This window comes from Genypterus blacodes, unplaced genomic scaffold (assembly GCF_046128005.1).
Source record: "Genypterus blacodes isolate CSIRO-AG114 ecotype Tasmania unplaced genomic scaffold, CSIRO-AGI_Gbla_v1 ptg000214l_1, whole genome shotgun sequence".
In the NCBI taxonomy this organism is placed as follows: Eukaryota; Metazoa; Chordata; class Actinopteri; order Ophidiiformes; family Ophidiidae; genus Genypterus; species Genypterus blacodes.
In genome coordinates, this window is record NW_027467013.1 from 969,892 (window position 1) to 997,693 (window position 27,802).

General features: G+C 45.3%; 4 protein-coding genes across 10 annotated transcripts in view; 2 read left to right on the plus strand and 2 right to left on the minus strand.

Annotated features, from left to right (window-relative positions):
* The window catches only part of LOC143015940 (dedicator of cytokinesis protein 9-like), a 60,501-nt gene extending 55,614 nt beyond the window's left edge, over nt 1–4,887 (plus strand). For 3 of the 5 annotated variants that reach the window (XM_076170107.1, XM_076170110.1, XM_076170108.1), the window contains 7 exons: nt 853–882; nt 1,467–1,613; nt 1,699–1,909; nt 2,393–2,583; nt 2,677–2,777; nt 2,873–3,011; nt 3,744–4,887. In XM_076170107.1, the coding sequence (XP_076026222.1) occupies nt 853–882; nt 1,467–1,613; nt 1,699–1,909; nt 2,393–2,583; nt 2,677–2,777; nt 2,873–3,011; nt 3,744–3,869 (945 nt within the window). In that variant the 3' untranslated portion in view covers nt 3,870–4,887. The remainder of the gene's footprint in view (nt 1–852; nt 883–1,466; nt 1,614–1,698; nt 1,910–2,392; nt 2,584–2,676; nt 2,778–2,872; nt 3,012–3,743) is intronic. The other 2 variants (XM_076170109.1, XM_076170111.1) reach the window with 1 other exon arrangement.
* A 721-nt stretch (nt 4,888–5,608) lies between these two features.
* On the plus strand, nt 5,609–10,678 carry slc15a1a (solute carrier family 15 member 1a). Its single transcript, XM_076169918.1, has 21 exons — nt 5,609–5,630; nt 5,731–5,872; nt 5,973–6,092; nt 6,184–6,283; nt 6,391–6,481; nt 6,823–6,906; nt 7,018–7,100; nt 7,201–7,287; nt 7,385–7,474; nt 7,546–7,590; nt 7,770–7,802; nt 7,899–7,987; nt 8,438–8,519; nt 8,675–8,794; nt 8,889–9,032; nt 9,115–9,161; nt 9,279–9,374; nt 9,487–9,598; nt 9,674–9,808; nt 9,899–10,006; nt 10,122–10,678. The coding sequence occupies exons 1-21, from the start codon at nt 5,624–5,626 to the stop codon at nt 10,350–10,352; spliced, it is 2,046 nt and encodes a 681-aa protein (XP_076026033.1). The 5' UTR covers nt 5,609–5,623; the 3' UTR covers nt 10,353–10,678.
* A 1,760-nt stretch (nt 10,679–12,438) lies between these two features.
* On the minus strand, nt 12,439–20,924 carry ino80da (INO80 complex subunit Da). Of its 2 annotated transcripts, none has more exons than XM_076169897.1 (10): nt 20,631–20,924; nt 18,917–19,163; nt 17,967–18,796; nt 17,741–17,831; nt 17,417–17,644; nt 16,618–16,727; nt 16,337–16,470; nt 16,028–16,248; nt 15,717–15,874; nt 12,439–15,623 (listed from the first exon to the last, which is right to left on the minus strand). In XM_076169897.1, exons 2-10 carry the CDS (start codon nt 19,132–19,134, stop codon nt 14,584–14,586), a joined length of 3,030 nt encoding a protein of 1,009 aa, XP_076026012.1. In that variant the 5' UTR covers nt 19,135–19,163; nt 20,631–20,924; the 3' UTR covers nt 12,439–14,583. The 2 variants fall into 2 exon arrangements, with proteins under 2 accessions (XP_076026012.1, XP_076026011.1); XM_076169896.1 differs by lacking the exon at nt 20,631–20,924 and adding an exon at nt 20,053–20,125.
* Nucleotides 20,925–24,712: 3,788 nt separating this feature from the next.
* On the minus strand, nt 24,713–27,732 carry cmklr2 (chemerin chemokine-like receptor 2). Of its 2 annotated transcripts, none has more exons than XM_076170075.1 (3): nt 27,536–27,732; nt 26,498–26,576; nt 24,713–26,414 (listed from the first exon to the last, which is right to left on the minus strand). In XM_076170075.1, the coding sequence occupies exon 3, from the start codon at nt 26,387–26,389 to the stop codon at nt 25,307–25,309; it is 1,083 nt and encodes a 360-aa protein (XP_076026190.1). In that variant the 5' UTR covers nt 26,390–26,414; nt 26,498–26,576; nt 27,536–27,732; the 3' UTR covers nt 24,713–25,306. The 2 variants fall into 2 exon arrangements, with proteins under 2 accessions (XP_076026190.1, XP_076026189.1); XM_076170074.1 differs by having other exon boundaries at nt 26,489–26,576.
* Between the last annotated feature and the right edge of the window lie 70 nt (nt 27,733–27,802).

Below are 27,802 nucleotides of genomic sequence, written 5' to 3' on the forward strand. Positions count from 1 at the left end.
CTGCTGTCTGTGATTGTAAACGTAGTGCATGCTGACCCATCCTGTTTGATTCTTTCTGCCTCAGTGTCTAAAGATTTCATTCTGGTATTCTGAATTCTTATCTATATAACATATATATATAAATATATATGATGTACTGTGTGTTACCTGGGAAACCTGAGCTGGGTGTGTCTACTAATGCCGGCCTGTGTGCTTTGATACAGAAGACAACATCCACAGAGCCATGCATCCCCTGACATGTTGGTCTCATTGATGGTGTGATAGTATGAATAGATAGTCGGGGTAATTCATAAAAACACAGTGCTATGACAACTGGAGCTCATTATTCATTTATATATCCTTAAATAGCATTTTCATTGTTATAAAAGCTAATAAAATTTGACACACTATATTTAAATTACTGCTTCCAATACGTTACTTTAAGTATTAAAAACCCAAGGGGGGGCGGAGCCTGAGGGAGAGGCTGATTTGAGCTCTAGAATGTGTACGAGAACAAAACTAGACTGACCAATCAACTGAGAGGGCTTAAATGTGACATTTGTTCATTACTAACCTAATTCCATACTGATAACATTTACTATCAGACTGAGGAGGTGTTTTAGTTTTCTGCATGACAGTGTGTTTTATGAATATCTTACCCTTAATACAGATTAAAGACCAAAGCAGAAGCAGGTTGCCATATAAGGAAACATGGTTGTGTAAAGCAATTTGCCCTCACTTACACATTAAACCTGCTGTGTGTGTGTGTGTGTTTTGTAAATGACCTGCAGTGTGTGAGATAACCATGGTAGCATTTGGTTCTGTTCATGGAATAACAATGACTTTTGTTTTCTGTTGTCCACAACCTTTTAGCAGTACCACTTTACTGACTCAGAGGCCGAGGTAAATCAATGTGACAGCCAGACAAATGTAGTTGGACTGCAGTGATGTTAGGCCGTGTTGTGCTCTGTGCTAACGCAGTCGGTGCTGTTTCACCTGCACTGCCTACCTTTGGCCCTTTAACCCCTCCCGTTCCAGCCTTAGCGTGATCCTAACCATGGTACATAGATAAACATGAAGGGGGTCGATGGCAGGATTCCATCTCTCGCTGGGTTCATGCATGGCTTCACACACCTGTTTGATGGGACTTTTGTACCTTTTACATACATTAATGGAAGTGGCATACTGGTTTCATTCCCCGTTGACAGTGTGGACTCCATGCCTCCCTCACCTCTCTCCTCTGGTCTGTCTCACTTGAGTGAACTGACACCGGTTGTTGCCATGCAGTGCAGTTTGGTTTTGTCTCTGTGTTTGGACGTTAGATAGAGGGTTTGTTGTATTTTGAAGTCTGTCACATTCCCGTCGACGGCTCATGGAATGACTCACACTCACTCACACGTTTTGTTTTGCTGTGGTATGGTTTGTTTCTCTTTTTCTCTTTTTTATAAGAACACTGTTCTGACTGCAGAGTGTGTTCTTCTCCTCAGGGCTTCTTTGAGGATGAAGATGGTAAGGAGTACATCTACAAAGAGCCCAAGTTCACCCCTCTGTCGGAGGTTTCTCAGAGGCTGCTCAAGTTATACTCTGACAAGTTTGGGCAGGAGAACGTGAAGATGATTCAGGACTCTGGGAGGGTGAGACACTTAAGGAGGTTTAAGCCATCAATTTAAACATATCTGCATGCTACCAATCTCTTATACAAGCGTGTGTTTCCTGCAGATTAACCCCAAAGACCTGGACTCCAAGTACGCGTACATCCAGGTGACACATGTGACCCCTTACCTGGAGGAGAAGGAGCTGGTGGACAGGAAGACAGAGTTTGAGAAGAGCCACAACATCCGGCGCTTCGTGTTTGAGATGCCTTTCACCATCTCTGGGAAAAAGCAGGGCGGGATTGAGGAGCAATGCAAACGCAGAACTATACTGACCAGTGAGTGCTGTTGTCCTCACATCTTCCTTATTGTGTAATAGCTAATGATTGGCTACTTCCTTGTGACGGATTGCTGCGATACCAAAATGCTGGAAACTTATTAACTCATTAATGTGACAGCAATAGAGTGGAGCAGTATGAAAGCTGTGCGGAATCATTAAAGCTGCCACATCTTCACTGTCATCTGTGACAATAAAAACCAGTTATCTAATCTCTCTCTCTCTCTCTCGCCCCCCTGTCTCACTCTCTCTCTCGTTTTCTTTGCACGTGTGGAAATTATTGATTAGATTGTGATTGTGTCAGCTGTTTACCAAGGACCTTAATCTAGTCACAGTTGTATAATTTTATGGCACGAAAGTCCAATCTCTTATCTTTACAATCTTTACAGTTCCTTAAGAGCCGTAAACCTCAGAGAAGCACGTGGAGGAAGAGAACAAATTTTGGTTTTGTTACCCACTCAATAATATTTGTTTCCGTCCCCAGCCACACACTGCTTCCCCTACGTGAAGAAGCGTATAGCCGTGATGTATCAGCACCACACCGACCTGAGCCCCATCGAGGTGGCCATCGACGAGATGAGCAAGAAGGTGGCAGAGATCAAGCAGCTCTGCTCCTCCAGCGAGGTGGACATGATCCGCCTGCAGCTCAAACTACAGGGCAGCATCAGCGTCCAGGTGCCCTGACTTGTCAACACACACACACACACACACACTCGTATAGTCTTCTGTTTATTAGACCAAATTGACACGACTCCCATCCACCCTCAGGTCAATGCAGGACCGCTGGCTTATGCCCGAGCTTTTCTTGACGATTCAAGTGCCAAGAAGTATCCAGATAACAAGGTCAAACAGCTGAAAGAAGTCTTCAGGTGAGACATCGTCGCCGTCGCCGGCCAATGACTGGTTTTGCTACTTTGCGTAGCGCTCCTTTAACTCATCTCCACGGCGTTTCTTGTGCGAGCAGGCATTTCGTGGAGGCTTGTGGCCACGGCTTAGGCGTGAACGAGCGGCTGATCAAAGAGGACCAGCAGGAGTATCACGACGAGATGAAAGCCAACTACAGAGACCTGGCACGAGAGCTGTCCATCATCATGCACGAGCAGGTAGAGAACATCCCCTCTCCCCCGGGACCAGGTCCTGTGATGTGGATCCATACGTTTGATAATGTGGTTGATGAGGAACTCTTTGATAACACCTCTCTTTGCTCTCCCCTCGTGCTGACATGAGCAGATCGGATGGTAATCACAGCACTTTGCAACACATTGAAGAGATGTTGGTCCAGCCAGACACAAGCGCCTCATTTCAATCATCACCCTTAATCTTTACTGCTGCACCAGAGTGTTGAAAACTCTTTGCACTGATGAAAGAAACCATCAAACATTCATCATAGTTGCATCAGTGTCCTCTACTCTGCTCTGCTCAGGTTCAGCGCCAAACAACTACTGCAGCTCAAACTCATCAAATATGAAGCATATGTGATCGTGTTACAACATTTAAAGCCTAAGTGAACTTTAAGAGCCCCATTAGACATTTTAATGAGCCTATAATGGATCTGCAGCATCATATTTACTTGACCAGAGAGCAGAAACAAATGAGCCTCCTCACACTCCTCCAGCTGGCTCGACCAACACCGCTGTGTGCTAATAAGCATGTGTGTGTAGAACAAGTGTGCATGTGTTTATGCATGTGTACATGGATTTGGATTTGTACAAACAGTATGTAGATATGTGTGTGTGTGCTTATCATCTAATATGTGTTTTTGTAGATGGATTCCTATTGGATACACACATTTCATACACATTTGCTTGATTGTCTTGCGTCTTGTTCCCTTGCAGATCAGCCCTGTGGAAGATGGCATGAAGAACATCCTTCCAGACTCGCTTCACATCTTTAACGCTATCAGCGGCACACCGACCACCGCCACCATCCAGGGCATCCCCAGCTCTTCTTCTGTGGTATAATGCTAGCCCGGGGGTGACCCTTGACCTCTGTGGCTGCGACACTTTTGCCAACCAGGCGTGCCAGCGATGCCATATCCTCCCTCCTCTCCCTGCTTCTCTCCGGTTCGGCTTAAAAGGGAAACTTGACACAAAGCGCAGACCGCTGTGGCGTCGGTCCGACTCACTGAGCGGCCCATGAGCAAGGCACTGGACCTATTCAATTTTAATGCACACGGTGTTCTATCTGTGTGGGGGCGTGGCCAGCGATCATAAGGCGGTGAGTCAGGGCAGCCTCAGCAACAAGGGAGGGGCCCGTGTCGCAGAGACGACACGAGACAGATGAGCCATACGGAACGATCAGACGCGACCCGTCCCGTCCTGTCCACAGAGACGACCGGACAGTGTTACCACGGAGACGGTCGTCCTCATTACACCTCCCATAAAGCCCATTTTACCTGTGTTTTATTTTGATAATGTCTCCCGTTGGGTTTTGTATGTACAGTATTCCTCTTTTATAAGTCTGTGTATTAATGCTGTGTACATCGACTCTCATCTCTCCCTTTCACGTGAAGTTCTCTTTCTACAATGCTGCCTCTTCAAGAATGACGTCATCCTTCCTCACTTCATTGTCTTAGAACGCGGAGAGTTTTAAAACTATTTAAAGCCATGGCATACGAGAAATATATTCCAAGTTGTTTATTAATGTATATAGGAAAAAAAACCTGCGTGTGCAATATTTGTCTTTTGCAAAGCGTCTTGCTTAATGTGGGGCTCATACACTGTAAAGATTGATGTTCAACCTTCTTGCCAAAGTGGTGAGGTGTGGAACCAGAGACTACGCCTACTGTGGAAGTACTATGAAGCTTTTACCATGTTAGTGTTCCTTGAAATTGTTATTTGAAATTGTTTTATATTTGGGCAGCGACGAGTTTGTTTTTTTATTTTTATTTAACACAAAGTCACTCTTCTGCTGTAAACAGAAATGTTCCCTAATGCTTCTTCTTTTAAATAAAATCCACTTATTTCTTCTCTGCACTCAGTGGCGAGTCTGTTGTCGACTCATTTATTAATTATTAAAGCCTCACCTGTCAGTTTATGTTTATTATAGACGCTTCTTGTACTTGAGTCGTGTCTTTTATGGCCCAATCAGACACACAAACACACACACACACACATGTCAGACTGTGACTCTGCTGTATCTTGTGTTCCCACCCCTCATAAAGCAGTGCACAGTCCACGCTCAGCAGAGAGATCAAAGGCTAATAAGATGCAGAGTCACACAAACACCCAGGTCAGATCTGCAACTATCTCTACAGTGACTGATCTATAATCAGCTGCACACTTCAGGGATTACAAAGGAATATTACACGTGAAGCAGCCAGCACCTGAACTCCGCCAGCATGGCTTGTAAGTATTTCTTTGTATTTTCCTTTGAATAGTTTGAATGTAATTCTGCATTTCTCATGGATTATTCTTTTATTTGCTGGGAAATGATTTGCTTTTGTAAAATTTCTCATTTTGTGCACAGCCAAAGACAAAGAAGATCCCAAGAAAGACAAGAGAGGAACGGTAAAGTACTTTAAAAAAGAACTTAAACTGATATTTCTGCATTATCACTGCAGACATCAGGACAGCACAGTCATCTGTAATCCTAAATATGATCACATTTACTGTATTCTTAATCCTCTCATCAGGGTACACTGGTGTTCGGATACCCCCTCAGCATTTTCTTCATCGTTGTGAATGAGTTCTGTGAGAGGTTCTCCTACTATGGCATGCGTGGTGAGGAACACTTACACACATCTGGACCCTTCCACTGTTTGATCTGAGATTGTAATTATTCCAAATAATCCCGAGCCTCCTCTCTTCTGCCTGTGCACAGCCGTACTGGTGCTGTACTTTAAGTATTTCCTGAACTGGGACGATGACTTGGCCACCTCCATCTATCACACCTTTGTGGCTCTGTGTTACCTGACCCCCATCCTCGGGGCCATCGTGGCCGACTCCTGGCTGGGAAAATTCAAGTGAGGACCGATCCTCCAGAACCGTTGTAGCTGTTGTCCGCTGTCCCAGCCCAGACACCAGTGACTGACTTGTCTCCCTCTCTCTCTCTCTCCTGTACAGGACCATCATCTACTTGTCCATCGTCTATGCAATTGGTCAGGTTGCCATGGCGGTTAGCGCCATCCACGATGTCACTGACACGAACAAAGACGGCGTACCAGACAACATGACTTATCACGTGTGGGTATCTTTCGCACTCCTGATTTTACAGAAGAGCTGCGTCAAAATGAAACTATGCAACATACCGATACACGTTCTTCCTCACATGCAGCACGTTGTCCATGGTGGGCCTCTTCCTCATTGCTCTGGGCACTGGTGGCATCAAACCCTGTGTGGCTGCCTTTGGTGGGGACCAGTTTGCTGAGCACCAGGTTAGATGTTTACCTCACTCATGCTGCTTGCTTCACTTTGGCCTTGTTTTTGGTGTTGATATGTTTTTATTACACAACATGCACTCAAGTGTCTCTTCTCTCTGCAGGAAAGTCAGAGGAGAACTTTCTTCTCTGTGTTCTACCTGTGCATCAATGGTGGGAGTCTCCTGTCCACCATTATCACGCCCATCCTCAGAGGTAGATAAGAAAAGAACATGAAGTGCTGTAAACATCTGAGCACGTGTTCATCAAACATCAACCAGAGTGTGACAGACACAAACAAGTACATCCATAAAAAGTGCAACTCTCAAGTATACTTCCCATCTGACGGAACCTTTCTACATTTGGAAGTTCCAATCTGTGTGTTTAGATCACCGTCACATTGGCAGATACACTATGTGACGGTTTGCGGCCCGGAACAAATCTAAGAACTTCCTCATGTGCTTTTGTTTACTGTTTACATCTTCACCACACTGATATCTGATACGTGCCAGATGTGTGCAGCTGTATATCAGTTCCTCTTGTCTGTCCTCCTCCAGCACAGGAATGTGGCATCAACACGAAGCAGGACTGTTACCCGCTGGCCTTCGGCGTCCCTGCAGCGCTCATGATGGTGGCTCTTGGTATGTGTGGAAAACTGTTTGCAGACATAAAGCAAACAAATAAAGGATTGATTAAAGAACTGATACTGTTCTTCATATGATGACGCCGTCTTGTCTGTGGCGTCCTCACAGTGGTGTTCATCGCTGGGAGCGGCATGTATTACAAAGCTGAGCCGCAGGGAAACATCATGCTGGACGTGTGTAAATGTATCGGGGTACGTCTGAGTCATACGAGTCATGAAACTGTCCCCACAGCGGCGTCCACTCTTTCTTAAACATCTACATCTTTCTTACTTTGCTCTTCTTTTTCATCAGTTTGCCGTTAAAAACCGATTCAGGCACCGAAGCAGCCAATTCCCAACGAGGCAGCACTGGATGGACTGGGCCGAGGAAAAATACGAGGTAAGGTTTAAGTCTTTTTTCAATGAGTTTTATAGGAGATATGTTCAGTGTAAGAGAGAGCTGAGAGCTGAGCGTGTTCTGTCTTTCTGTGCTGCAGAAACTCCTCATCGCTCAAATCAAAATGGTGCTGAAGGTCCTGTTCCTGTACATCCCACTGCCAATGTTCTGGACCCTGTTTGACCAGAAGGTATGTTAAAGCAAAGTCACACTTCTCCTAAATGCTGCCAGACGACTCTAATCCTGATTGATCTGTGGCAGGGCTCTAGATGGACTCTGCAAGCCACCACCATGGACGGCCATTTTGTAAGTTTGATGATTAGAAAGTACAATCTTCAATGAAAGCAATGTCGTCATATGTCTGACCCTCTCCTTCTCGCTCGCTCTCTCTCTCTCTCTCTCTCTCTCTCTCTCTCTCTCTCTCTCTCTCTCTCTCTCTCTCTCTCTCTCTCTCTCTCTCTCTCTCTCTCTCTCTCTCTCTGCAGGGTCAGCTTGTCATACAGCCTGATCAGATGCAGGTAAGATAAAAATATTTTCTTAAATCTCAGCTTGCTCTCATATTCTGCACTTTATTTGACAAAAGTCTCACTGTTCTGTTTTTTTGTTTTGGACAGACGGTCAACCCAATCCTGATCCTGACCCTGGTCCCCATAATGGACAGCGCCATCTACCCTCTGATCAAGAAATGTGGACTGAACTTCACGTGAGTGCAGACGGAAATGAGACTCACAGAGGCAGCAGCTCATTTATAAAGTTCCCATCGCACAAAACCTAATTAAATTCATTAAAACCATTGATAAAATCTGGAGGAAGTGATTTGAATTTTGCTAAATCAAATTTAGATTCTTTGGCATATAAACAACAAATGTAGGCTTTTGTAACTCTGTCTGGGAAACTGAGCCATGTGACAAAACAAAGCAGAGTTCTACAATCAAGAAGAGCAACAAATGTGTTTTCCAAGGCCTGGGAATGGTTTGGAAAATCCTAAATTCTAACTGGAAATAGGTTTGAATCCAGATAGAATTTCAGCTGAGCTATCACATTTACCTCTTACCTCGTCTTTGCCCATTACATGTTAGTAAGATGTTAATGTTGTGATTCCAAACCAACTGTTGAAGACATGAGTCACAGAACCAAATGTTGTTTGGAACAGGCCTTTGAAAAGAATGACAGTGGGAATGTTCCTGGCAGCCATGGCTTTCGTCTGTGCGGCTCTGGTGCAGATAGAGATCGACGTAAGTAGACGTATTGTTCTTATCTCCTTATACACTGTAGTGTCGTGTATGATCAATCAAGGGATTCATTGATAAGGATTCAATTCTGTCAATAAACTGAATGGGGGACTTCATTACAAACAACGTATTCATTTCAACGATGCACCGATTTCCAGAAAACCCTGCCCACCTTCCCCTCAGCCTCACAGAGTCAACTTAAATTGATCAACATGGGTGGTAATGCTGTGACGGTGACTCTGCCCGACAACACGAAAGTGGACCTGTCTGCAGCTCAGGTATGCCTCTCTATATCAAGACCTGATACACCTGCAAAAGAGGATAGAAAACTAAAGCTTCTATTAAACTGCTACTACTTCTACTGTTTGGCAGGCCAGTCCGGACTATTTTACATTTCCTGCGGGCAATATTACGGTTTCTGTGGGGAATCCTGCAGAGTCCAACCTGATTTTCCTGATCAAGAGCAAGAGGCAAACACTTCTCGTCCCCTCAAACATAACCAATGTTTGGCCGATGGTGAGTTCATCACAACATGGAAGATGCATAAGAAACCTTATACGTGTAGAATGAATGTAAATCTATTGGCTCTCCTCCTCAGACTGATGATGTCATTGCTAAACCCGGGAAAGGCAGCAACGCCATCAGGTACGATCAAGTTGAAATTCCTTCGAACATTCAGATTTGAGACTTTTGTGCGTTGTTGTCGTTGTTTGTGTTTTGCCTTTTCAGTCTACAATGTTTTTGCTTCTCCTCTCTCTTCAGATTTATTAATGGAATGACCGCAGAAGTGAACATATCAATTACTGGAGTAATCGCACCGTCGGGTTACTCCAATTATTCTCAGATACGGAATGGAAAGTAAGACGTCCTCCGCTCCTTTTCCAAATGAATTCATTCTGCGTTTTACATGGATTAGAGTTATTAACGTTTCCAATACTAATTCTTTTTCCTAATACTCTTTGTCATTCAGAACCACCTTCAACATACGGAGTGTGAAAGGTGCAGGGTCGTGTGATTACGTCAAAGATTTTGGATTTGGAAGTTCGTACACGTTCATCATCCCCAGCACTTTCACCTTTGATGTAAGTGTGACACGTTCTGCTCCTAAACCTGAACTTTTGAGTTGAATTCACTTATTATTATCATTTTTATTTAAGTGTGGGACAATTGGAGTGGCTGAAGACATCAAACCCAACTCAGTCCACATGGCCCTCCAGATCCCTCAGTATTTCCTCATAACAGCCGGGGAGGTGATGTTCTCCGTCACTGGGCTGGCGTTCTCTTACTCGCAGGTAAACGCAGCATCACAACAGTGTTCTCCATCATGTGTGTTTGTGCTGTGCCATGTAGATCCATAACACCCCCGTGTCTGTTTCTGTAAGGCGCCGAGCAACATGAAAGCAGTGCTGCAGGCCGGCTGGTTGTTTACCGTCGCTATTGGCAACTTCATTGTGCTTATTGTGGCAGAGCTTGCGAAGATCCCCGATCAGGTACAAAAGCCCTGAAAATTCAAACTAATCCATTGAAAGAAATCCCAATGAGGATGATGATGATAACGCCATGCGTGTCCCTCTTCTTCTTCTTCTCCTCCTCCTCCTCTCACAGTGGGCAGAGTACGTCCTCTTCGCCTCCCTCCTGGTCGCAGTCTGTTTCATCTTCTCCATCATGGCGTACTTCTACACCTACATGGACCCCATGGCAATCGAGGCCCAGTTCACGAAGACCACAGATGACGATGACAAGGACGAGAAACAGAAGGCTCAGATTGAGATGACCAAGAGAGACTCAGTCAAAAGTGACGATGAGGTTCAACCGGTGTTGACAACTCAAATGTGAACAACTTCAACGACAAAACAATCATGATTCAGTTTCATCAGTGTAACGCTTTTATTTCTGAACGCTTAAGGTGAAAGGTGTGTATGCGAGTGAGTGAGTGAGTGTGTGTGTGTGTGTGTGTGTGTGTGTGTGTGTGTGTGTGTGTGTGTGTGTGTGTGTGTGTGTGTGTGTGTGTGTGTGTGTGTGTGTGTGTGTGTGTGTGTGTGTCTTTGAGGTGTGCAAGAATTAATGCTAGTATTCCTTTTTTTTAGTGTAGTCAAAGTGTAATTAGTTATATTTTTATTTATGTAAGCCTTCAAGTAAGCACTTTTAATAATAATTTGAAAAAAAACAACCTCTTTCTTTGTGTTTCTCATTTTTCTTGGCTTCATATCTTTGACCAGCAAATGTTTATTATGTGTAAAAGACACAATGTTGCTTATCAGGCTCATCAAGAGAACTCAACACAACACACACACACGAGAGACACTGGAGCCTCAGGGCATCAAATGTATTCTTCACAAAGGAAAACCAAGACAATAACACAAACATGGAGGAATGGATGGAATGTTGGAATGTTGGAATGTTGGAATGTGATTTTGACCAGAAGACAAACTGCAGTCATGTGACAGAAAGGAGTCAAAGGTGTAAACTAAATGGGATGAGTTGGAAATTGGTATCTTAATGGAATCTGAGCAACTGCATAGTGGAATGGTGGCCATTTGTATTGCAATGGAAGAATAATGGAAGCAACGATGGTAAGATAATGTGCAATGTTCCTTAGAAACCTGAGCATCAACTCCCAACAGGAAAGGTTCTAGTTTGGTTCATACTTTGCTCGCTTCCTTGTCTGCTGTGACAAAGCATAGAGTTATAGGAGTTGTACGTTCACACAGCTGTGGTCGATATCCAGATGTTTAGGGTGTGGCATCTTTGTAAACAATGAATTCCACAGTGGATGTATCACCTCCTGGATCTGGAATCATTTAAGCTACGTTACTGTTGCAACTGCTGTCTCAGTGTGTGTCTGTCTGTACTCTACACCAAACACACAGTCTTGGTTGCGGTCTTGGTGGAGGTATGCCATCTCTGTACTGTTCTAAGCTGTTTTACCCTGAACGCCGTGTTGCACTGTTTCTCTGTTTGTCAGGTTTTCTCTGCCACCCCTGGGTGACTCACCACCCAGACCTCCACAGCTGGGATGAATCTGTCTCCCTGTAAGGCCTCCACACAGCAGAGCCCAGCCCGGTCTAGACTCACGTTCTATGGAGAGGTGAGTCAGTGTCTCCCAGTCTGACATCAGGGCTGCCACCTGCTGTGAACTGGCCAATAAGCAAACTTGCCTTTATACTTCTTTCTATGATTTCTCATAAAAGGTAAAGAGTGATGTAATAACACTGCTGAGTCAGTTTATTGAGTTAGATAACCTGATGTTTGACCTCTTCATTCCAGGCATTCCTCTCCTGCAGTTCACTGGACGTCCTCAGGGCTGCAGTGGTGCCGACAAACTCAACACACCCACACATCAACTCTGAGGGACATGGAGTATAAATGAAGCGGCCATAAAGCAACATGAGGGGGATCTGAAGTGTGTGAAGCGTGACAGCTTGGTCTCTGCAGCCTTTTCAAGCTGCTCAGAGACCAAGCTTACTCTTTACACAGTACTGAACAATGAAGTTACAATTACTTAACATTTTACTTTTGTGTAGAGAGAGAGAGAGAGAGCGAGAGAGAGAGAGAGAGAGTGCATGCAAAGAAAAAAAACTACAACTTCTGTCAGCGAATAACTCACAGCAAGTTTTATTTATACATCCAAAAACAAAAGATCAAATGTGTCACACTATATACAGATATTACATACAGTGTTTATACACAGATTATGTACACAAGAAAAATATACATAAAAATGTAAACTTTTGTATACAAAAAATACCTTAGACAAATTAAACAAGGACTAATAACAAAAGGTGACTAGATTAGCTCATCCTATCGTCTTTAAAAACAGTAATACAGTACATTCAATGAGTATAGGAATTTGTCAGCCATCTCTGAATTCAAGCAGTTACAAGTGCCTACAAGCCCTGGTTCAGTTTGTTCTATGTCATCGTTGGGGCGGGGGAGGGGGCAGGGGGGGGGGGGAGGAGTAAACTGGTGCAGTGACTAAATCTCATGCTACGTGAATACAGCAGTGTTGCGCTATTATCTCTCCAACTCCCACCTTTCTGTTTCTAAACATGAATTTTCGGGGCGCGGGGGCGATGTGTTAACGCTCACACACACACACATACACACATACACACACCTAATAAAGAGTGTGTTCTCTCTTTGGACGTGAGAGACAGAACTGGGCCTTCTTCTCTCACAGCTGGACATAGGGGGGTTTGGGTCTGGGTGCCGGCGCGGAGCAAAGAACAACGACGGCAGAACTCTGGGTTAAAATGAGCATCCAAGCAAAAAAAGGGGGGCGAGACAAAAACACGTACACACACACACACACACACATCACTGGCCTCATCCACTCCTGTGCAAATCCATCGTGAACATACAAACATATTTGGGTCGGTTCTTTCTCCGCAAGATGAAATGGAAGTGACAATGCATAATATTGGGATGTTTGTTTGAGAATGGAGCCGGTGACTGATCGGATATCCATATTAAGCTCACACACACACACACACAAAGGGTTGCTGCCCCATGCAATTTAACGTTCAGCAGCTTTAGACGTTCACTGGAGTTTTAATAGCTATCAAAAAGTAAATCCACCATCGGAACATTATTAAAACCCGGCATACAGACACACACGCACACACACACAAACACGCGCGCACACACACACACGGTTGATCCCTCGAACATCAAGAGAACTTAAAAACTACTTTGATAGCCATTAAAAACAGACTCGTTCGACGAAACACAGGTTCCACTGAATACATCGCAAAGAACAATTTCAAGCCATTGCTACTCATTAATTCACCAATCAACCCCCCGAAGGTAGAGATCGCTACTCTATAGACCTAATACTCAACAATGTCTGACAACCTGTCAATATCTAAATATCTATCAAAAGCCATACGTGTACTGCTATAGGAGCTGTGAGCAGACAGAGGAGATGTTCTCGTGTTCTCGTGTTCTCAGGGAGCTTAGGCAGGCAGGAGAACTCCACTTTGTTCAGATGAGAGCCGGAGGGGAGAGAAGCTGGAGAAGTGTGAGACGGGGAATGATCAATTTATTACCGGTTCCGTTGGCGGTGATTGAAAGGGTTTGCTGGCCGCGTCGTCGCCCTCTAATCTGGATTCCTGATGGGGAGTTGTTGTCTCAGGAGCGTTGTAGTGTGTTGTGTGAGACGACGTCGTCCTAACGTTACACTGAAGCTCGTTTACATAAGAGACTGGGAGTTCAGTCAGTATAACCCGAGGCCTAAAGAGACGCCGTACTGAGCCAAAGGCCTCTAGGAGACTTATTTTGAATGAAATGACCAAATGCGTGCCTGGGTCTCTAAAGTGGAGCTACAAGTCGAGTAAAATAGCGTAGAAAGTCATGTCCATGTGTTTATTGCTTTTAAGAAACCATATTTACCTTCAAGTGTGGACCAGGCCACTCAGAGGCCCCGCAACCAGTGATTGAGTCCCGATGTAACGTCTGAGCTCACTGATGAAGGAGCACATATAGAGAACACACACACACACACACATCTAAAAACAGAGGCTTCTAATTATTTTGGTAAATTTCTCGCATCTACGGGATCTGACGGTGTTAAGATGAAGTAACTGTAGGGGGGGGGCGGAGCTTGGAACATAACGGGGTCGCACACACGGCAACTTACACTTGTGTTTATCCAAAGAGCGTCTAAGCGCGGCAGGTACGACTGAACTGATGGAGGCGTCTGTGTGTCCGTGACGTCTGAGCTCTGTGAGACAACATCATCTCTCCGCTAAAAAGGTCCATCTGCCTAATTCTTACCCATTTATCTGTTTGTTATAAAATCTGCCTGTCACCCCCTGCTGGTGAGAGCACGAGGAAACACAACACGCAGACTCACACACACTTCCAATCCCAGAGACCGTCTGGCTACAAAAAGAAAATGGAAATCCTAAGGTTGTGCAAATATCATTCGATCATTAAATAGTGCACTATTACCACATTGCACACGAGTAACAGATGAAGGTCGGTCGATCTGAAGCCAATCTGCTGGATTGTAAAGGTGAGTGTGAGTCTGCAGAGCGTTGGTCAGCTCTCTGTGCTCCTCCTGCCCTCACTGACTCTGAGTGAAGGGGGATGTGGCACTGTTGGCACTGGCAGCAGTGGCACTAACTATGGAGAAACCAGCGGGGGGCACTGTGGAGCTGTGGCTGGGCTGCACGTCTTTCGGGATGCCACTGTGGGAGGCCAACTGGTGGCCGAAGGCCGCGCTGAACTGAGGGAGCTGTTGCTTGGGGTGTGTGGAGGTCAGAAGTTCAGGGGAGGGGGAGGTGGATGAGGATGAGGGGGCCGGGGTCGTCGGCGTCGTCGTCAAGCCCGTCAGGCCGCTCTGGGGCATCGCTGAGAGCGCGGCCATGGGCTGCAGGGTGGCAGAGTGGGCGGGGGCGGGGGGCGTGGACAGAGAGGTGGAGATGAGATGACCTTCTGATCCTATTAGATTGCCAAATTGCGACGGGTCCGTGAGGGAGAGAGGCAGACTGTTCCATGACGTGCGTGGGGGCCCTGATACCCCACTGAGCGGCACCTCCAGCAGGAGTTGGGAGTCAGTCTGGAAGGAGGCGGCGTGGGGCGAAGATATGTGGTCGCTGTACGGCGATGGCACGTGCTCGCTGCTGTAGTGGCTGCCCTGCGGAGACGACGTGGGGGCGTCCGACTTGCCCAGGACGTGGGCGGCGTGTGTCCGGGAGAACGTTCGTTCTGTGAGGGGGCTCTGAGTGAGCATGGTGGCGGTGGCGGAGGCTACTGAAGAAGAAGACGGCGTCAGGCTGGAGCAGGAGGTCGGGGGCTGAGGCGAGGGCTGAGTGGGCGGCGAGGGGGAAAAGTGACTTCCGGCGGACTGCAGTAGATTATCCTCCAGCTCCAGGCTGTTGAAGTTCTCCGACGGGATACGACTGTTCAGCAAGTCCCCCATCCCCCCCGGCTGGCCCGGACCAGGGAACACAGTCAGGGAGCGGTGGTCCACTCCCTCAGAGGGGGCCAGGTCCCCCATGGAGGTCAGGCACACCAGAGAGTCTGTGTAGGACCCCATGGCCTGCAGGGCACGCACCAGCTCCTCAGCTTCCTCTGTGGTGGGCAGTAGCTCCCCATTCTTACCTACACACACACACACACACACACAGATGACCACCTTGTCAGTGTGCACATTAGACAGAGACACAGGAGGAAGAGTTGTACAACAGCTCCTACCTTCAAACAAGTCAAAGTCCTGCAGGTCATCAGGGAGTCTGGGTAACACATCGGAGAAGTCCTCCTGGTTTAGCTCAAGATCATTTGGAATGTCTGCCATTTCATTGGTGATGTCATCGGGAAGCTCTTCTGTACTAAGGTCAGGGGTCGAAGGGCTCCTGACACCAAGACAAGACGGGAGAAAGGCTTAGAGAAGAAGTATGATGGCTGGATTTCCTCCACACACAGAGACTTGGACAGAGGCAGATGTTGCAGATGTTACAGATGTTGCAGATGTTACAGATGTTACAGATGTTACAGATGTTACAGACCTGATGCTGGCCTGCGAGGGCATGATGAGGCTGGTTGAAGGCATTCCCAGGTTCCCCTGGGGTAACGCAGGGGGGATGGGTTTCTGAGGTCTCCGCGGCCCTCTTCTCTTCTTCTTCTTGTGTTTTTTGGTGAGCGCCGGTGGTTTGGTCTTTTTTCGTGGCTTACGTTGTTGCTGCTGGTGCTGCACTCGCCGGTTACCGTCCCCACGCAGGAAGTTGTCCTGTGGGGCAGCGTTAAGTTACAGCGTTGGTTTCTCTCGTGCGAGTGGAGCGGTGGCACAAAAAGGGAACACAGAGCGAGGGACTCACCATTTTTTTGGCGTGCTCCTCGCAGAGCGGCGTTTGGTGTGTGATGTCAAACACAGGAATAGAGCACTGCTGACCATCTGCAAATCTGGCTGTGCAACTGGCGAAGAGCTGCTGGGAACGATTCAACAGGATGTCTGCAGACGGCTGTGAAGGAAACCGCACGCCGAGACGGAGAGAGCGTGTGATATCAATATGCCGACACAAGGGCGGCGACATAAAGATACATCTGTACAACTTTCAACAGACGGAACTTGAATTAGGTGCGGGCCTGCAAAGGATACGCTGAAAGCAGTGCTGAGTGAAGGGCAGGGCTCTGTTGGTGCAGGCCTGGCTCTTGGTGCTGCCGGTGCAGATCGCCATCTCCTTGTGTTGCTGCTTCGCTGGAGCCACACTAGAGACAGACAGACAGACAGACGGGTTTAAGCAAACAGCGTCTCTGCTTCGCTACGCCACAGCGTGATTGATATTTGTTTTTCATTTGGCGGAGAGCGTTGTCAACATCGCCAGCTAAACAGCGGGCGGCCTGCTGTGCGCCCTGGGCCAGATAAGACAGGAAGTATGTTGTTGTTGTATCGGAGATGTTTGCTGGGTCTCAGTCGGGCTGCTGGGACGGTTGGAAGTTTAACGGGATGTCACAGAGCTTTATCATCGTTATTACAGCCACGACTGGAAAATTTACACTCATTACTGTGAGTGGGAGCTTAGAACGAGTCTCCAGAGGATGGACCTGATGTACCGCCACAGTAAACGTCACCGCGAGAGAAATCCCAACCCTCGTGAAGTCACAGGGTAGCGGCTCATTGAGGCCAATGTTCGAATTCTGTGGTGATCGGTTAGATTTGCAATAATAACTGTAATCACAAGCACAGACACTCCTGGAGGGACTGATTACAATCATCATGTGTTATTTTGGTAAAAACCACCTACAATGAGTTCAATCTCCCTGCATTAGTGCTGATTGCAGGTCTGTCACTCGGGTTAATCAAGCGGGCATCTGCTGACATAAACCGGCTCTGATTTGCTCCCGTTTCCCCGCAGAGACACACACTACGTTCACCAACATTAGATCAGTCACGATACCTTGAGGAGTTCCGAGAGGCACTGCGCAGCTCCTGGATCAGCTGCCCGGCACAGTCGGGGTTTTTACTAGCAGCGTGCAGCAAGGCTTTACGGAAGGCATATCGGTATCTCTTCTGGCGAATACATGACCTCTCCTGCCTGCACATGTGCTTGTATTTCTCTTTGAGGTATGAGCAGAGCCGTAACAGCCGCGTCCTGCGGGAGGAGGTGCCGCCCTCTTCGTCCAACCTGTTTTGGGAAAAGGGGTCAGACGGGAAATGTGAGGTCAAACGTCCAAAGGTCGAGAGATGTGTTAGTGTAGCGTTAAGTAAAGGAAACACTAACCCATCCTGTGACTTCCACGGGCTCTGAAACGGAACGTCCATCTCTGCCTCCTCTTCCTCCTCATCTGTGCTGTCCTCTGACCAGTCCAGTCCTGGAAGAGAGCTTATTAGACTCAGCTCGTCAAAAGAATCTCAGTCACATCACAAATACATCTACACACTCCCTCTGAAGTCAAAAGCTCACTGACAGTTTAGCATTTGTTGGTAAATGTGTGTAAGTGAAGCACCTAGATGAGGGAAGAGGTCTCCATACTCCTGATGTCTCTTGGTATAGAGCTGCACCAGATGTTGCAACCTGGCTAGGCATGTGGCAGAAGGTGAGAAGGCAGCTGGATGCATGACCACCACGTGCCGCTGACTGCCACCGCCAACGCCAACGCCGCCAACGCCGTCCTTACAGCTGGCGGACAAATGAGTAGCGATGAAGGGTGTTTTCCTGCTGAATGATGGCCCCGAGGGTTGCACTGGATTGGGCGATGCACTGTTGGGCATCCCTGAAGGCAGAAAGTTGACCGTCTGAGGTGGTGCTGGATTGCATAATAAGCCCTGCTGCTGTCCTGGGAAGATGAACGAAGTTACAGTGGAGTGCTGGGGTGGCTGGAGAACGCTCGACTGCTGCCGGGGGATCTGAGAGTTGAGAGGGGAGGAGGGGGTGAGGCGGGAGACGGGGGATGGGTTAAAGTGCTCAGAAGGGGGTTGGAAGAGGTCCGTGTCGTGGCAGAGCTTCGGGTTGAGCACCAGCCGGCTCTGTAGCTTCTTCTTCACCGCCGTGGCCTTCTGAGGCGTCCGGACCTCCTCGCCGTCCGTCTCGTCCTCGTAAAAGGCAAAAGGGTCTAAGAGTTCCCCGTCTGGCAGGGGTAACAGTTGCGTACAGGGCGGCGAGGGCGGAAGTTCATCCAGACCGTTGGGAACTTTCAGAGCCAGCGAGGGAACGGTGATGTTGAGAGCCACCGACTCCAGGTGAGGCCGCGAGCGCATTTCCTCCAGGGCATCGTGTTTCTTTTTCCGTTCCTTCTTGGGGATGAAGCCTAGAACCTGCAGGTGGCTGTTACAGTACCTGTAAACAAAAAAAGAAACGCCAAGTCAACATCCTTTGCACATGCAGTATAACGCTGAATGGCTCATATCTGAACCGTGCAGCGCAGTGGAGCAGCGACACGTGTGCGAGCATACACACCTGCGGTCCTCAGCCTTGGGGATGGGGTTGGTACATCGCTGGCTGTTGTACTTGGCTACATATTCACATTGTTTGAAGGGGGCCGTCTTATCCTCCAGAACGTGGCGAATACAGAAAGCGTAGCCATTGAGCCTGCGCTGTTTGCAGAGCTTTGGGCTGTAAGAACACAACGGCTTATTGTCCACCTCTGAGAAGTGTATGTGTTTGCCTTCATACATCACGTGACTCTGGTCCTTGACAACATCAGCTGAATGGAATAAAAATAAGAATTACATCACAGAAACAGAAATATGTCAATTTAACTGCACAGCATTGTGTTGAATCAGGTCTCCAGGTAAACATCTAAACAAGACTGCAATACGCCTGTGCACATTTAAACGAACATATGTCAACATAGGTCATTATTGAACAATGTTAGTGTGTACAAACGTTGAAATGTTAAACTCAAGGGGTCATTTTCAGCTTCTATCACACTTTCTGTCACAGGAAGGCTCTGAATGTTCTCGTGTTCTTGTAATTGTGCACTTTTATCCAACAATCCCTCCACTTATTCTCACACTTTACGTGGGAATATGATTGTGATGAACCCACTGTGTCACATGACAGCTGTTTGCTAGCGGACGAAAGAAAGTTCTCAGCATTAAAAAAAACCAAACAACTCCGTGGTATTACGCCCGCGATCACACGGTCCAGGCGATCAGTCAGATAACAACAACGTCTAGTCACCTTTGTCGGTTGCAAAACATTAAAAATAAAGACAGGAAAGTATTTACACGGGATGCTACAGGTACAGTTAGCACAACACACAGAGCAGATAGCGTTAGCCGGGTAGCTATCCAGCAGCTGTTAAACTAATACCCGAAAGATACTATTTTTGTTTCTGTGTATACGCGTTGAATCCAGTGACGTGGAGTTGAGAGCTGATACATGAAACGTTGAATAGGCGTGAAATACTGCAGCCCGGGTTAAACTTTAGTCAGCTAGCAACGGAGACATAGCAAACATTGACTAACAGTTAGCCAACAATCCCTAGAGTCAGAGGAGCCAAGTTGACAACATTAGTTTGAGCCCTTTACACAAACACAAGCAGCCCCGTCTCACACTAAACTACACTTGCCTCCCGCAACATTTAGCACCTTTGATCGGCGTAAAACAGACAGTCATGGTGAGGCAGCCCCCGCCAGTTAGCTAGCTACCGAAGCTAAAAACACAGACGGCTAGTAGGCGGTAGCTAACCAGGAAACGGAAACATCAGCAAATAACGCCACTTTATAGGTCTTCTTACATCACGATTTTTTATTTAAAATGCAGACGTAACCACTGAGTAATACCAACGACCGCTCACTCCCAGTCGTAGAATTTCGCCGCTTATAACCACGGTACATTAACGAGCAAAATGCAAACAAAGGGCCTAGAAACGAGGCTTGTGGCCTGTGACAGCGGGCCTCCAAAACATTACAGCCTGTACCATTATGTCGCCTATTACTAAACCTCTATAAAACATAAAATCGTATGAAATGCAACGCTGATATTGTACACATATTATATTTAAGTTAACTGGTTAAGTCACGAAGTCCTAATAAACGAATGTTCCATAAAAGGCCTCTCGCGGCTTTGGAAAACGGCGGTCTGTAGTAGAACGCGGATCCGGCGCGTGTCAAAACACAGCGGGGATCACAGAAATCGAGACCGTGGCTGTGTCGGTTTCGCTTACCTTGAATTGGTATGGGCTTGTGTACGGTATGCGCTCCGGATAGACGGCCGAAATGTCTATTCGGAATCAGCTAGGCTATTTGTGCGTCGGTATCCGAAATTGTAGGATACTAGCTGTGATCTTCATCGAACTCGGTATATCTTGAAATATAGCGGCATGTGAATGTAGGTTATCCAGAGCAAATTACAAGCAGTAGGCAGGCTGCTGAGGATTTTTGTTGGAACCACAGCAGGCTCTTCACAGCACCACTACAGGCACTGCGGGGACATGACAACAGTCCGCTCAACAACAACAACCTCTCCTACCATATTGGAAATTCAACTTTGTTAAAAAAAAGCCCCGGCGCTGTAAAAGTATCGTGTTTGAAGTGTTTTAAAGGGGAGAATGACAGGGTGTGTGAGGGACAGTGTCGTGTCCTGTCCCCGCAAATGAACTAATTGGGGTAGAAACATAGCGGCTGTGTTTCAAGTGTAACATCCACCTGGACCCCGGCTATCATCCTCTGTATGAATGACTTATCACGCTGGTGCTGCCGCTGCTGCTCCCGTGCCGACTGTGGCCCGGTGAAGACGGATGACACGCCGGAGTCTTCCGCACGGGACAAGTTCATGCTGGTAACGTGACAACTTTGGGAAGAATTGTAAGATTTTTTTGTATTTTATTATTATTATTAAATATCATGATTACACTTAGATGACATATTCACTTCTGTAAAATGTAAAATTCACAATTGACATTAAAAACTAAAATACCACATTTTGAGAAGAAATATTTTTAACATTTTGTCATACTTGCTGAAATGTAAGTAAGTACTTGTTAAAGTGTCAGAGGTGATAACAGTTGTTGAAGGTTTTTCATCTTGATTCTGCAAGTGTGCAAGTTCATCAAAATCTGTGCAAAACACAAGAAAAATATATTTGCATGCATGCAAAAAAAAGTATTCATTCACAAGATGAAACTAATATTTATTACAATTCTAACAATATTAATCTTTTTAATACCATAAACGTATAAAGCAGGATCTAATATGGTTTCACAATAGCTGTGTTTACATGAAGCCTTTTAGTCAACTAATAACCAGAGTAAGAGCTCTGGTTTTATTTTTTTTAACTTTTATTTCTCTAATGACCACAATATGATTTGTACATTTGGTGTATGTGTGTATTTGTACTGAAATTGAAATACTGAATTAACAGATTCTGATATTTCTGTGAGATTTCAGGATGGGACCCATTTCCACAATCTAGAAAAAAGACAGAATAAATAAAACTGTATTCTTATTCCCTGAGCCTGAACATGTTTAAGGACAACCTGGCTATACTTTACTACAGTGCACCTTAGAAACGGCTCTAATGATCCTCAAATCCTCTCTTGCCATGCATGTGACTACTTCAAGCATAGTACAACCCGCTGTGTCCGCATAGGTGCTACATTTCTCAGTGTGTGCTGCTCCAAGATCTATGACGTCAGTTGTGGCACAAATATCACCATGGTGACCTGACCAGATACAGAATTGATATAAATTAGCCAAGGACAATGGAACTTCCAGGAGGAATTCCGCCGCCCATATTAAAATCGTTGTCATCCAAATTTCTGAATTTAGAATGTTCAATGTACAACTAAAGATAATTGAAGGACAATATGTCCGTGTCATGAGAACTCCACAATGCTTATAGATTAACTTGGGAAGTTGATTCTTCCCAGCCATTCCTGTTATGTCAGAGTTGCTTAAAATGTCCCAGCCCTTCACAAGAGGCACAACACATGCTGTCACTGGCTAGACGAATTGGGAAATTGAATTAGGATTAGACTATACAAACATGTCTGGCTATCAAAGGAAATGACTAACAACACACATACTGAATAGAGCCATGTTGTACCTTCAAGGAACTTCCTCACCAGAGGCTCCTGCTCACAGAATTCCTGCCTTCTCATAAGCCCGTGTAAGGATAAAACCACAGCTTTGCAACCATCATGACTCAAGATGTCACCAAGAAATGAAATACCTCATGTCACACACAAAATATGAAGTTAAAACCATGAAAGACTTCCACCCCACATTCATTTCATTCATCCATACGTTTATTTTCATCCAAAACTGTCATAGTGTAATATTTATCATTCATAAACTCTACACAATAAGAAGAATTCTTGGCATTCCATAGTAAGTACTGCACTGATTACTTTAAATATGTAATCCTTCCCATGAAATCCATAGAACAATGTGCTTAAATCCAGCTTGCTCTGTGCTGTAACACAAATGAAATACACAATGAATTTGGCAAAGACAATACAACTACACAGGTTAAAGTGAGGATTAAAGTAATTTAAGTAATTTACAAGTGATACATTTGGGAAGTTAATACAGATAAACATTGTTTCAAATTCCGTTTCTGGCTTTGAGAGAAGCAACGCTGGAAAACTGCATCTTTAACGTGACTATCAAAATAAACAGTGGCAGATGTCTACAGGAGCAATGTCGGCCTTTTAAAAATGTATTTTGAATAATAAGTGTTGAATCTAAAAGAGAGTCAACTATTTATTGCTCTATCTTCTTATAGTAGAACGACAGCTCAATAGTTTCTTAGTTGTCGTCACTAAAGCAAGCAACGTCCTTTCAGGCTACACGACACCAATAAGCACGGGCACTCGTGAGTTTGAAACACTCAAGTTATCTATGAGGCGCACACAGATGGACAAATTATGTTTTTCACTTTCTGTCAGGATAAAAGATAATTAAACGTAATTTGAGCGGTTAATGGCTCGAAACTCTGCATGCATCATGTTTGATATTCGTGAAAACATCAGACAGACTGTTGCTGCTCTGGATGATCAACGTTAAACGCAACATTAGCGCAAATTGAAATGTCACTGAGTTATTTAATTATCTCAACGGCTTCCAGATAGAAATACTTAACAGCCACCACAGTTTCAAAGCAGCAGCGTATATTTATATCCAAGTACCACGAGCAAGTTAAAGTAACGGAACACTTTACGTTACTTAGTTTGTTTAAATTTAATACTGCATTTCTCAGGTTGGTGTTGTGGTGACGACAGACTATATAATACTATATACAAACGTTTAGGTAATGTATTGACTAATGACCAAGCCGCTTACCTTAATAACGATAGTTTCGTCTCAGATAACATTCTTAGATGACCTGAGGATGCTTTCAACTCCTGCTGAGCTCTGCTTCCTGCTGCGTCACGGATTAAACCATATTAAAGCCCCGATTCTCAAAGCACAGCCACCTAATAAAACTACTGACACTACTTCAGTATTGTATAGTATTTCTTATTAGCCAATAAAGTACATCAAACCGCTCCTCCACTTAAGTGTGTAGCTGTGATGTGGCACTAGCAGTGTGTGTTATCAGGACACACAGATGGGTGAAACATTCAGATCCACCCCATTCTGTTGTGTACTGTTCGCCAAACCTGCCCTTTGTCATAGTGAAGGATGACACATATCCCTTTTTCCACGTCTGCGTTGACCAAGGCCTGTGGTTTTTGCTCACTGAATTCTCAGTTGTGTAATTGTTCAATTACTCAGCTCAGAAATATGATGTTCCGTTCCTCCAGTAGTGTTTCATAGACGTAGTAAAATCTATGCTGAGCTCCTCTGAGGTTGTTCTGGCATCTCGATGTGGCCTAACACTTCACTAAGATGCCTTATGTCGGGTTTCCTTTAATTAGTCACCCAGCTGTGGATTTTCATGTGAACAATTCAGTATTCTATCCTTTAATCTGGCCACCCTTGAGACCACGTATTGCTACTGAAACCATATGTCACTCACAGATCCAGTGGATCTTTAAAGGCATCAAGGGATCCAAACATAATAGGGATGTGACCCTTAGAAGTTAAACTTTAAACCCCACCAGTAAGAAATGTCAGGAAATGGCGGCTTGCTCCAACAGAGCCTGTGGGACATGAGAGGAAATGCATTTCTGCATTTACATCTGCCTCCTGTTCTTACTGGGCCTGTGTCACATAAGACATATTGTAGAGTCACAGTAGAAATTACAGCCTGTCTGCACGGACAACATCAAAGCCTGTCCCTCAAAAGAGCACCACGACATGCTGGAGAATATAAAGGATTTATTCAAAGTAATAGAACAAATACAAAGTACAGTATATGCTTTTTACTGATAGGTTACATATTAGAATAAATATGGACACACATCTTCAATATAAAAACTTAAAATACAACTATAAACAACTATAAACATCTGGTTTTCAGGCAATATGGGCCCTTATACTGTCATCACGAAATTACATTTAGATACTGCAATTGTGTCTGATCTAGGAGAACTAAAGCGTCTCTTTTATACCATAGTAAGGCCGTATATTAGTGTGTTAATTTGCAAATGCCTTTTGAATAAATATTCTGTGAAAATGATACATTTGATTCTGCTTCTTGAATTTGCGATCACCGATATACAACATATTTGAGGGCAGACACATTCATTCTGTGTTGTGTTGTGTGTATTATGTCATGCAGTCTCAATACTCAGGGTTTCCACTGAGTAGACAGTTGAAACAGGAGTAACCTACAAGGAAAATCTAGTACTAGGAAAATCTAAACACCACAGCTGAAAAAAAAAAGGGCTGTGATAATTTTCCACAGCCACCCTCATGTTTATGTAGAAAATCCTCAGTCACAATGTGATTGCAATCATAGCATTGATGACTCCGTAGGCTCCTCTGGGAGACTCTCCTGGAAAACCTCCGGCAAAGACACAGTGTCAGTGGCAGAGATTGACTGGCTGAACTCTCTGAGAGAACTCTTAGTTATGTTCAGGCATGCACGCTTCAGGATATGGCGAACCTTTTTCCCCAGGAGCATGTACAGCAGGGGGTTAATGCAACTGTTGAAAAAGGCCAAGCTGGTGGCCAGGGGGAAGCCAGTTTTCAATATGTTGTGTGCGACTGTTGTGGAATGCATGGATAACTCCATTAGACTAAAAGTATGAAAAGGTGCCCAGCAAATAAAGAAGGCCAAAATGACTGCAGAAACTGTTTTGGAGAAGCTAGACAGACGGACAGAACCCTTGGATTGTTTGACTTTGACTGTCAGAAGTATGCCTGTCACACATATTGCACTAAACGGCAGAATGAAGCCCACAGTGGTGCGAATAACCACTATTATAATGTGCCTCATAGCTGCTATATGTTTATCATGCGGGTGGAAGTTGTTGAAACACATCACTCTGCCATGTAAGAGCACGGTGTCACGGAAGATGAGTGCCTGACAGCTCAGGGCAGCAGATAGCACCCATATGCAACAGCACACAGCCCAGGCTCTCTTTACAGTGCGATACCTCTGAGACCAGTTCAGGTGGACCAGCGACACGTAGCGGTCTATGCTGAGCACTGAGAGAAAGAGAACGCTGGCATACATGTTCAACACCGATACAAAAGAAATAAGTTTACACATCACCAAACCAAAGTTCCAGTGGAAGTCCTTTAGCACATAATCTATGGAGAAGGGTAAGAAAAGCACAAAAACAAAGTCTGCCAGGGCTAGATTGAGCAACCAGACGCTGTTGACTGTCTTTTTGCTTTTAAAAGCCGTCACCCAAATGACCGTTCCGTTTCCAATGAGGCCGAGCACGAAGGAAATGCTGTAGATGACGACTGAGATGATGTGCATCGTCTCTTTCTGCCTGTGGTCTTCGTGATGCTCTTCAAAGTCTCCATTCTCCAGGGCATAGTCGTAGGTATAGTTTCCATCATAGTCCTCGTAGATCTCACCCATTGCTGGATGCAGGATGTGAGAAGGTCTGTGAGAAGGGAAATGCTGTGATAAGATAAGTTGTCATTGTACTTAGGAGAAAGAAACAACACACGTCCTTACCTCACTCACAGGACAAGAAGCCCAGTTGCTTCCTTCTTTCAGATCATCCAGTTCCTGTTTTGTTGTAGGGACAGGGTGTGTCCTCTCCCTGGAACACATTGTTAACAGAAATTTGGACAAGCAGTGTGGACAATCAGATACAAAGAGGCACAGAGAGACATGATTCATTTGAGCTATTCTGTGAGTCGTGGAGTGGCAGCAGGTAAACATGGAGAAAATGTGTTAGACAGTAAAAGCACACAAATAAAAACACAGTTGAAAAAAGAAGTGAAAGTAGTGGAAAGGTGGATAGGGATTCAGTTGTTTGCATTCATACAAGCAAGCAGCCACAAAGCATACTTTTATAAACAATGTTAGTATCATCAAGGAGTGCCTGAATAACACTGAGATCCAAGGTCATTTTAAAGGGATTTGACTGAAGTCCAACTCAAAATGAGCCAGTTTTAAAGTTATATCTTTTAATGAAGTGAGAAAAACACAATATATTCTAGTAAGTAAGTAAATAGGTGGAATTGTGTAAGCTGTAGTTTTACCAAATAGGAAGGAAAACCTCAAAGAAAGAACAAATGTGTTCAGATAATGACAAGGCAGAGCAAAGAAACGCTGCCAGGCAGATGTGCTGAATAAACTACTGCTATAGTTATTTTAACTTTCTTGACATATGCTGCCCGAATGTGAAACCATGCAGACTAGGCAGGGAACTATTTTTAAAGAAAGGAAGAAAGCTATATTCACAAAATCAGAATATGCATCTGCAGTGTCAACAAGTAGGCAAAACAATCTGTTAAAGGACAGAAGATCACTCACAGCCAGCAGAATCGCACAAAGAATGCAGAGTAGAGGAATATAAGAATAGGAGATCAACACAAAACCAGAGAACAAAAGTACAATAAAGCAGATTGTGTCGTTTTAGTGCCACATACGCACAATGTCGAGATTTAAAGGAGAAACGAGAGAGGAGAGCAGATCGCAGCACTTCTCTCTCCATATTTACTATCTTCGGATGAAAACACAAAGCAGCTCCAACAGGTTAAAAACTCTACTTACTGAATGTAACGCGTTTATGCTGCTGCTGCTGTGTGTGTGTGTGTCCGCGTTCGCTGGTCTCCGTACGCTGCGCGGTGTGATCCGTTCCGCGGGTGCGTCCACACTGAGATCCGTTGCGGGGCACACACACTCAGTACACACCGACCTGGGATGTGCAGTCAGTGGGCGCGCCTGGTCTCCGCGTCACACATGGACCACGGAATGAGGAGAACTTATTGGTTCACCCTCGTGGTATGAAGAAGGCTTTCATTCAGACCGGCTGCGGCT

Coding starts and splice junctions, on each gene's coding strand:
- slc15a1a (XM_076169918.1), top strand. Junction 7,475..7,545: donor GGACCCTGTTTGACCAGAAG/GTATGTTAAAGC, acceptor GATCTGTGGCAG/GGCTCTAGATGGACTCTGCA. Junction 10,007..10,121: donor TTGCGAAGATCCCCGATCAG/GTACAAAAGCCC, acceptor CTCCTCTCACAG/TGGGCAGAGTACGTCCTCTT.
- ino80da (XM_076169896.1), bottom strand. CDS start 20,080: ATGACTGTCTGTTTTACGCCGATCAAAG. Junction 17,832..17,966: donor AGACCTCTTCCCTCATCTAG/GTGCTTCACTTA, acceptor GCTCTCTTCCAG/GACTGGACTGGTCAGAGGAC. Junction 15,875..16,027: donor CCCTCGCAGGCCAGCATCAG/GTCTGTAACATC, acceptor TCTTGGTGTCAG/GAGCCCTTCGACCCCTGACC.
- cmklr2 (XM_076170075.1), bottom strand. CDS start 26,389: ATGGGTGAGATCTACGAGGACTATGATGGAAACTATACCTACGACTAT.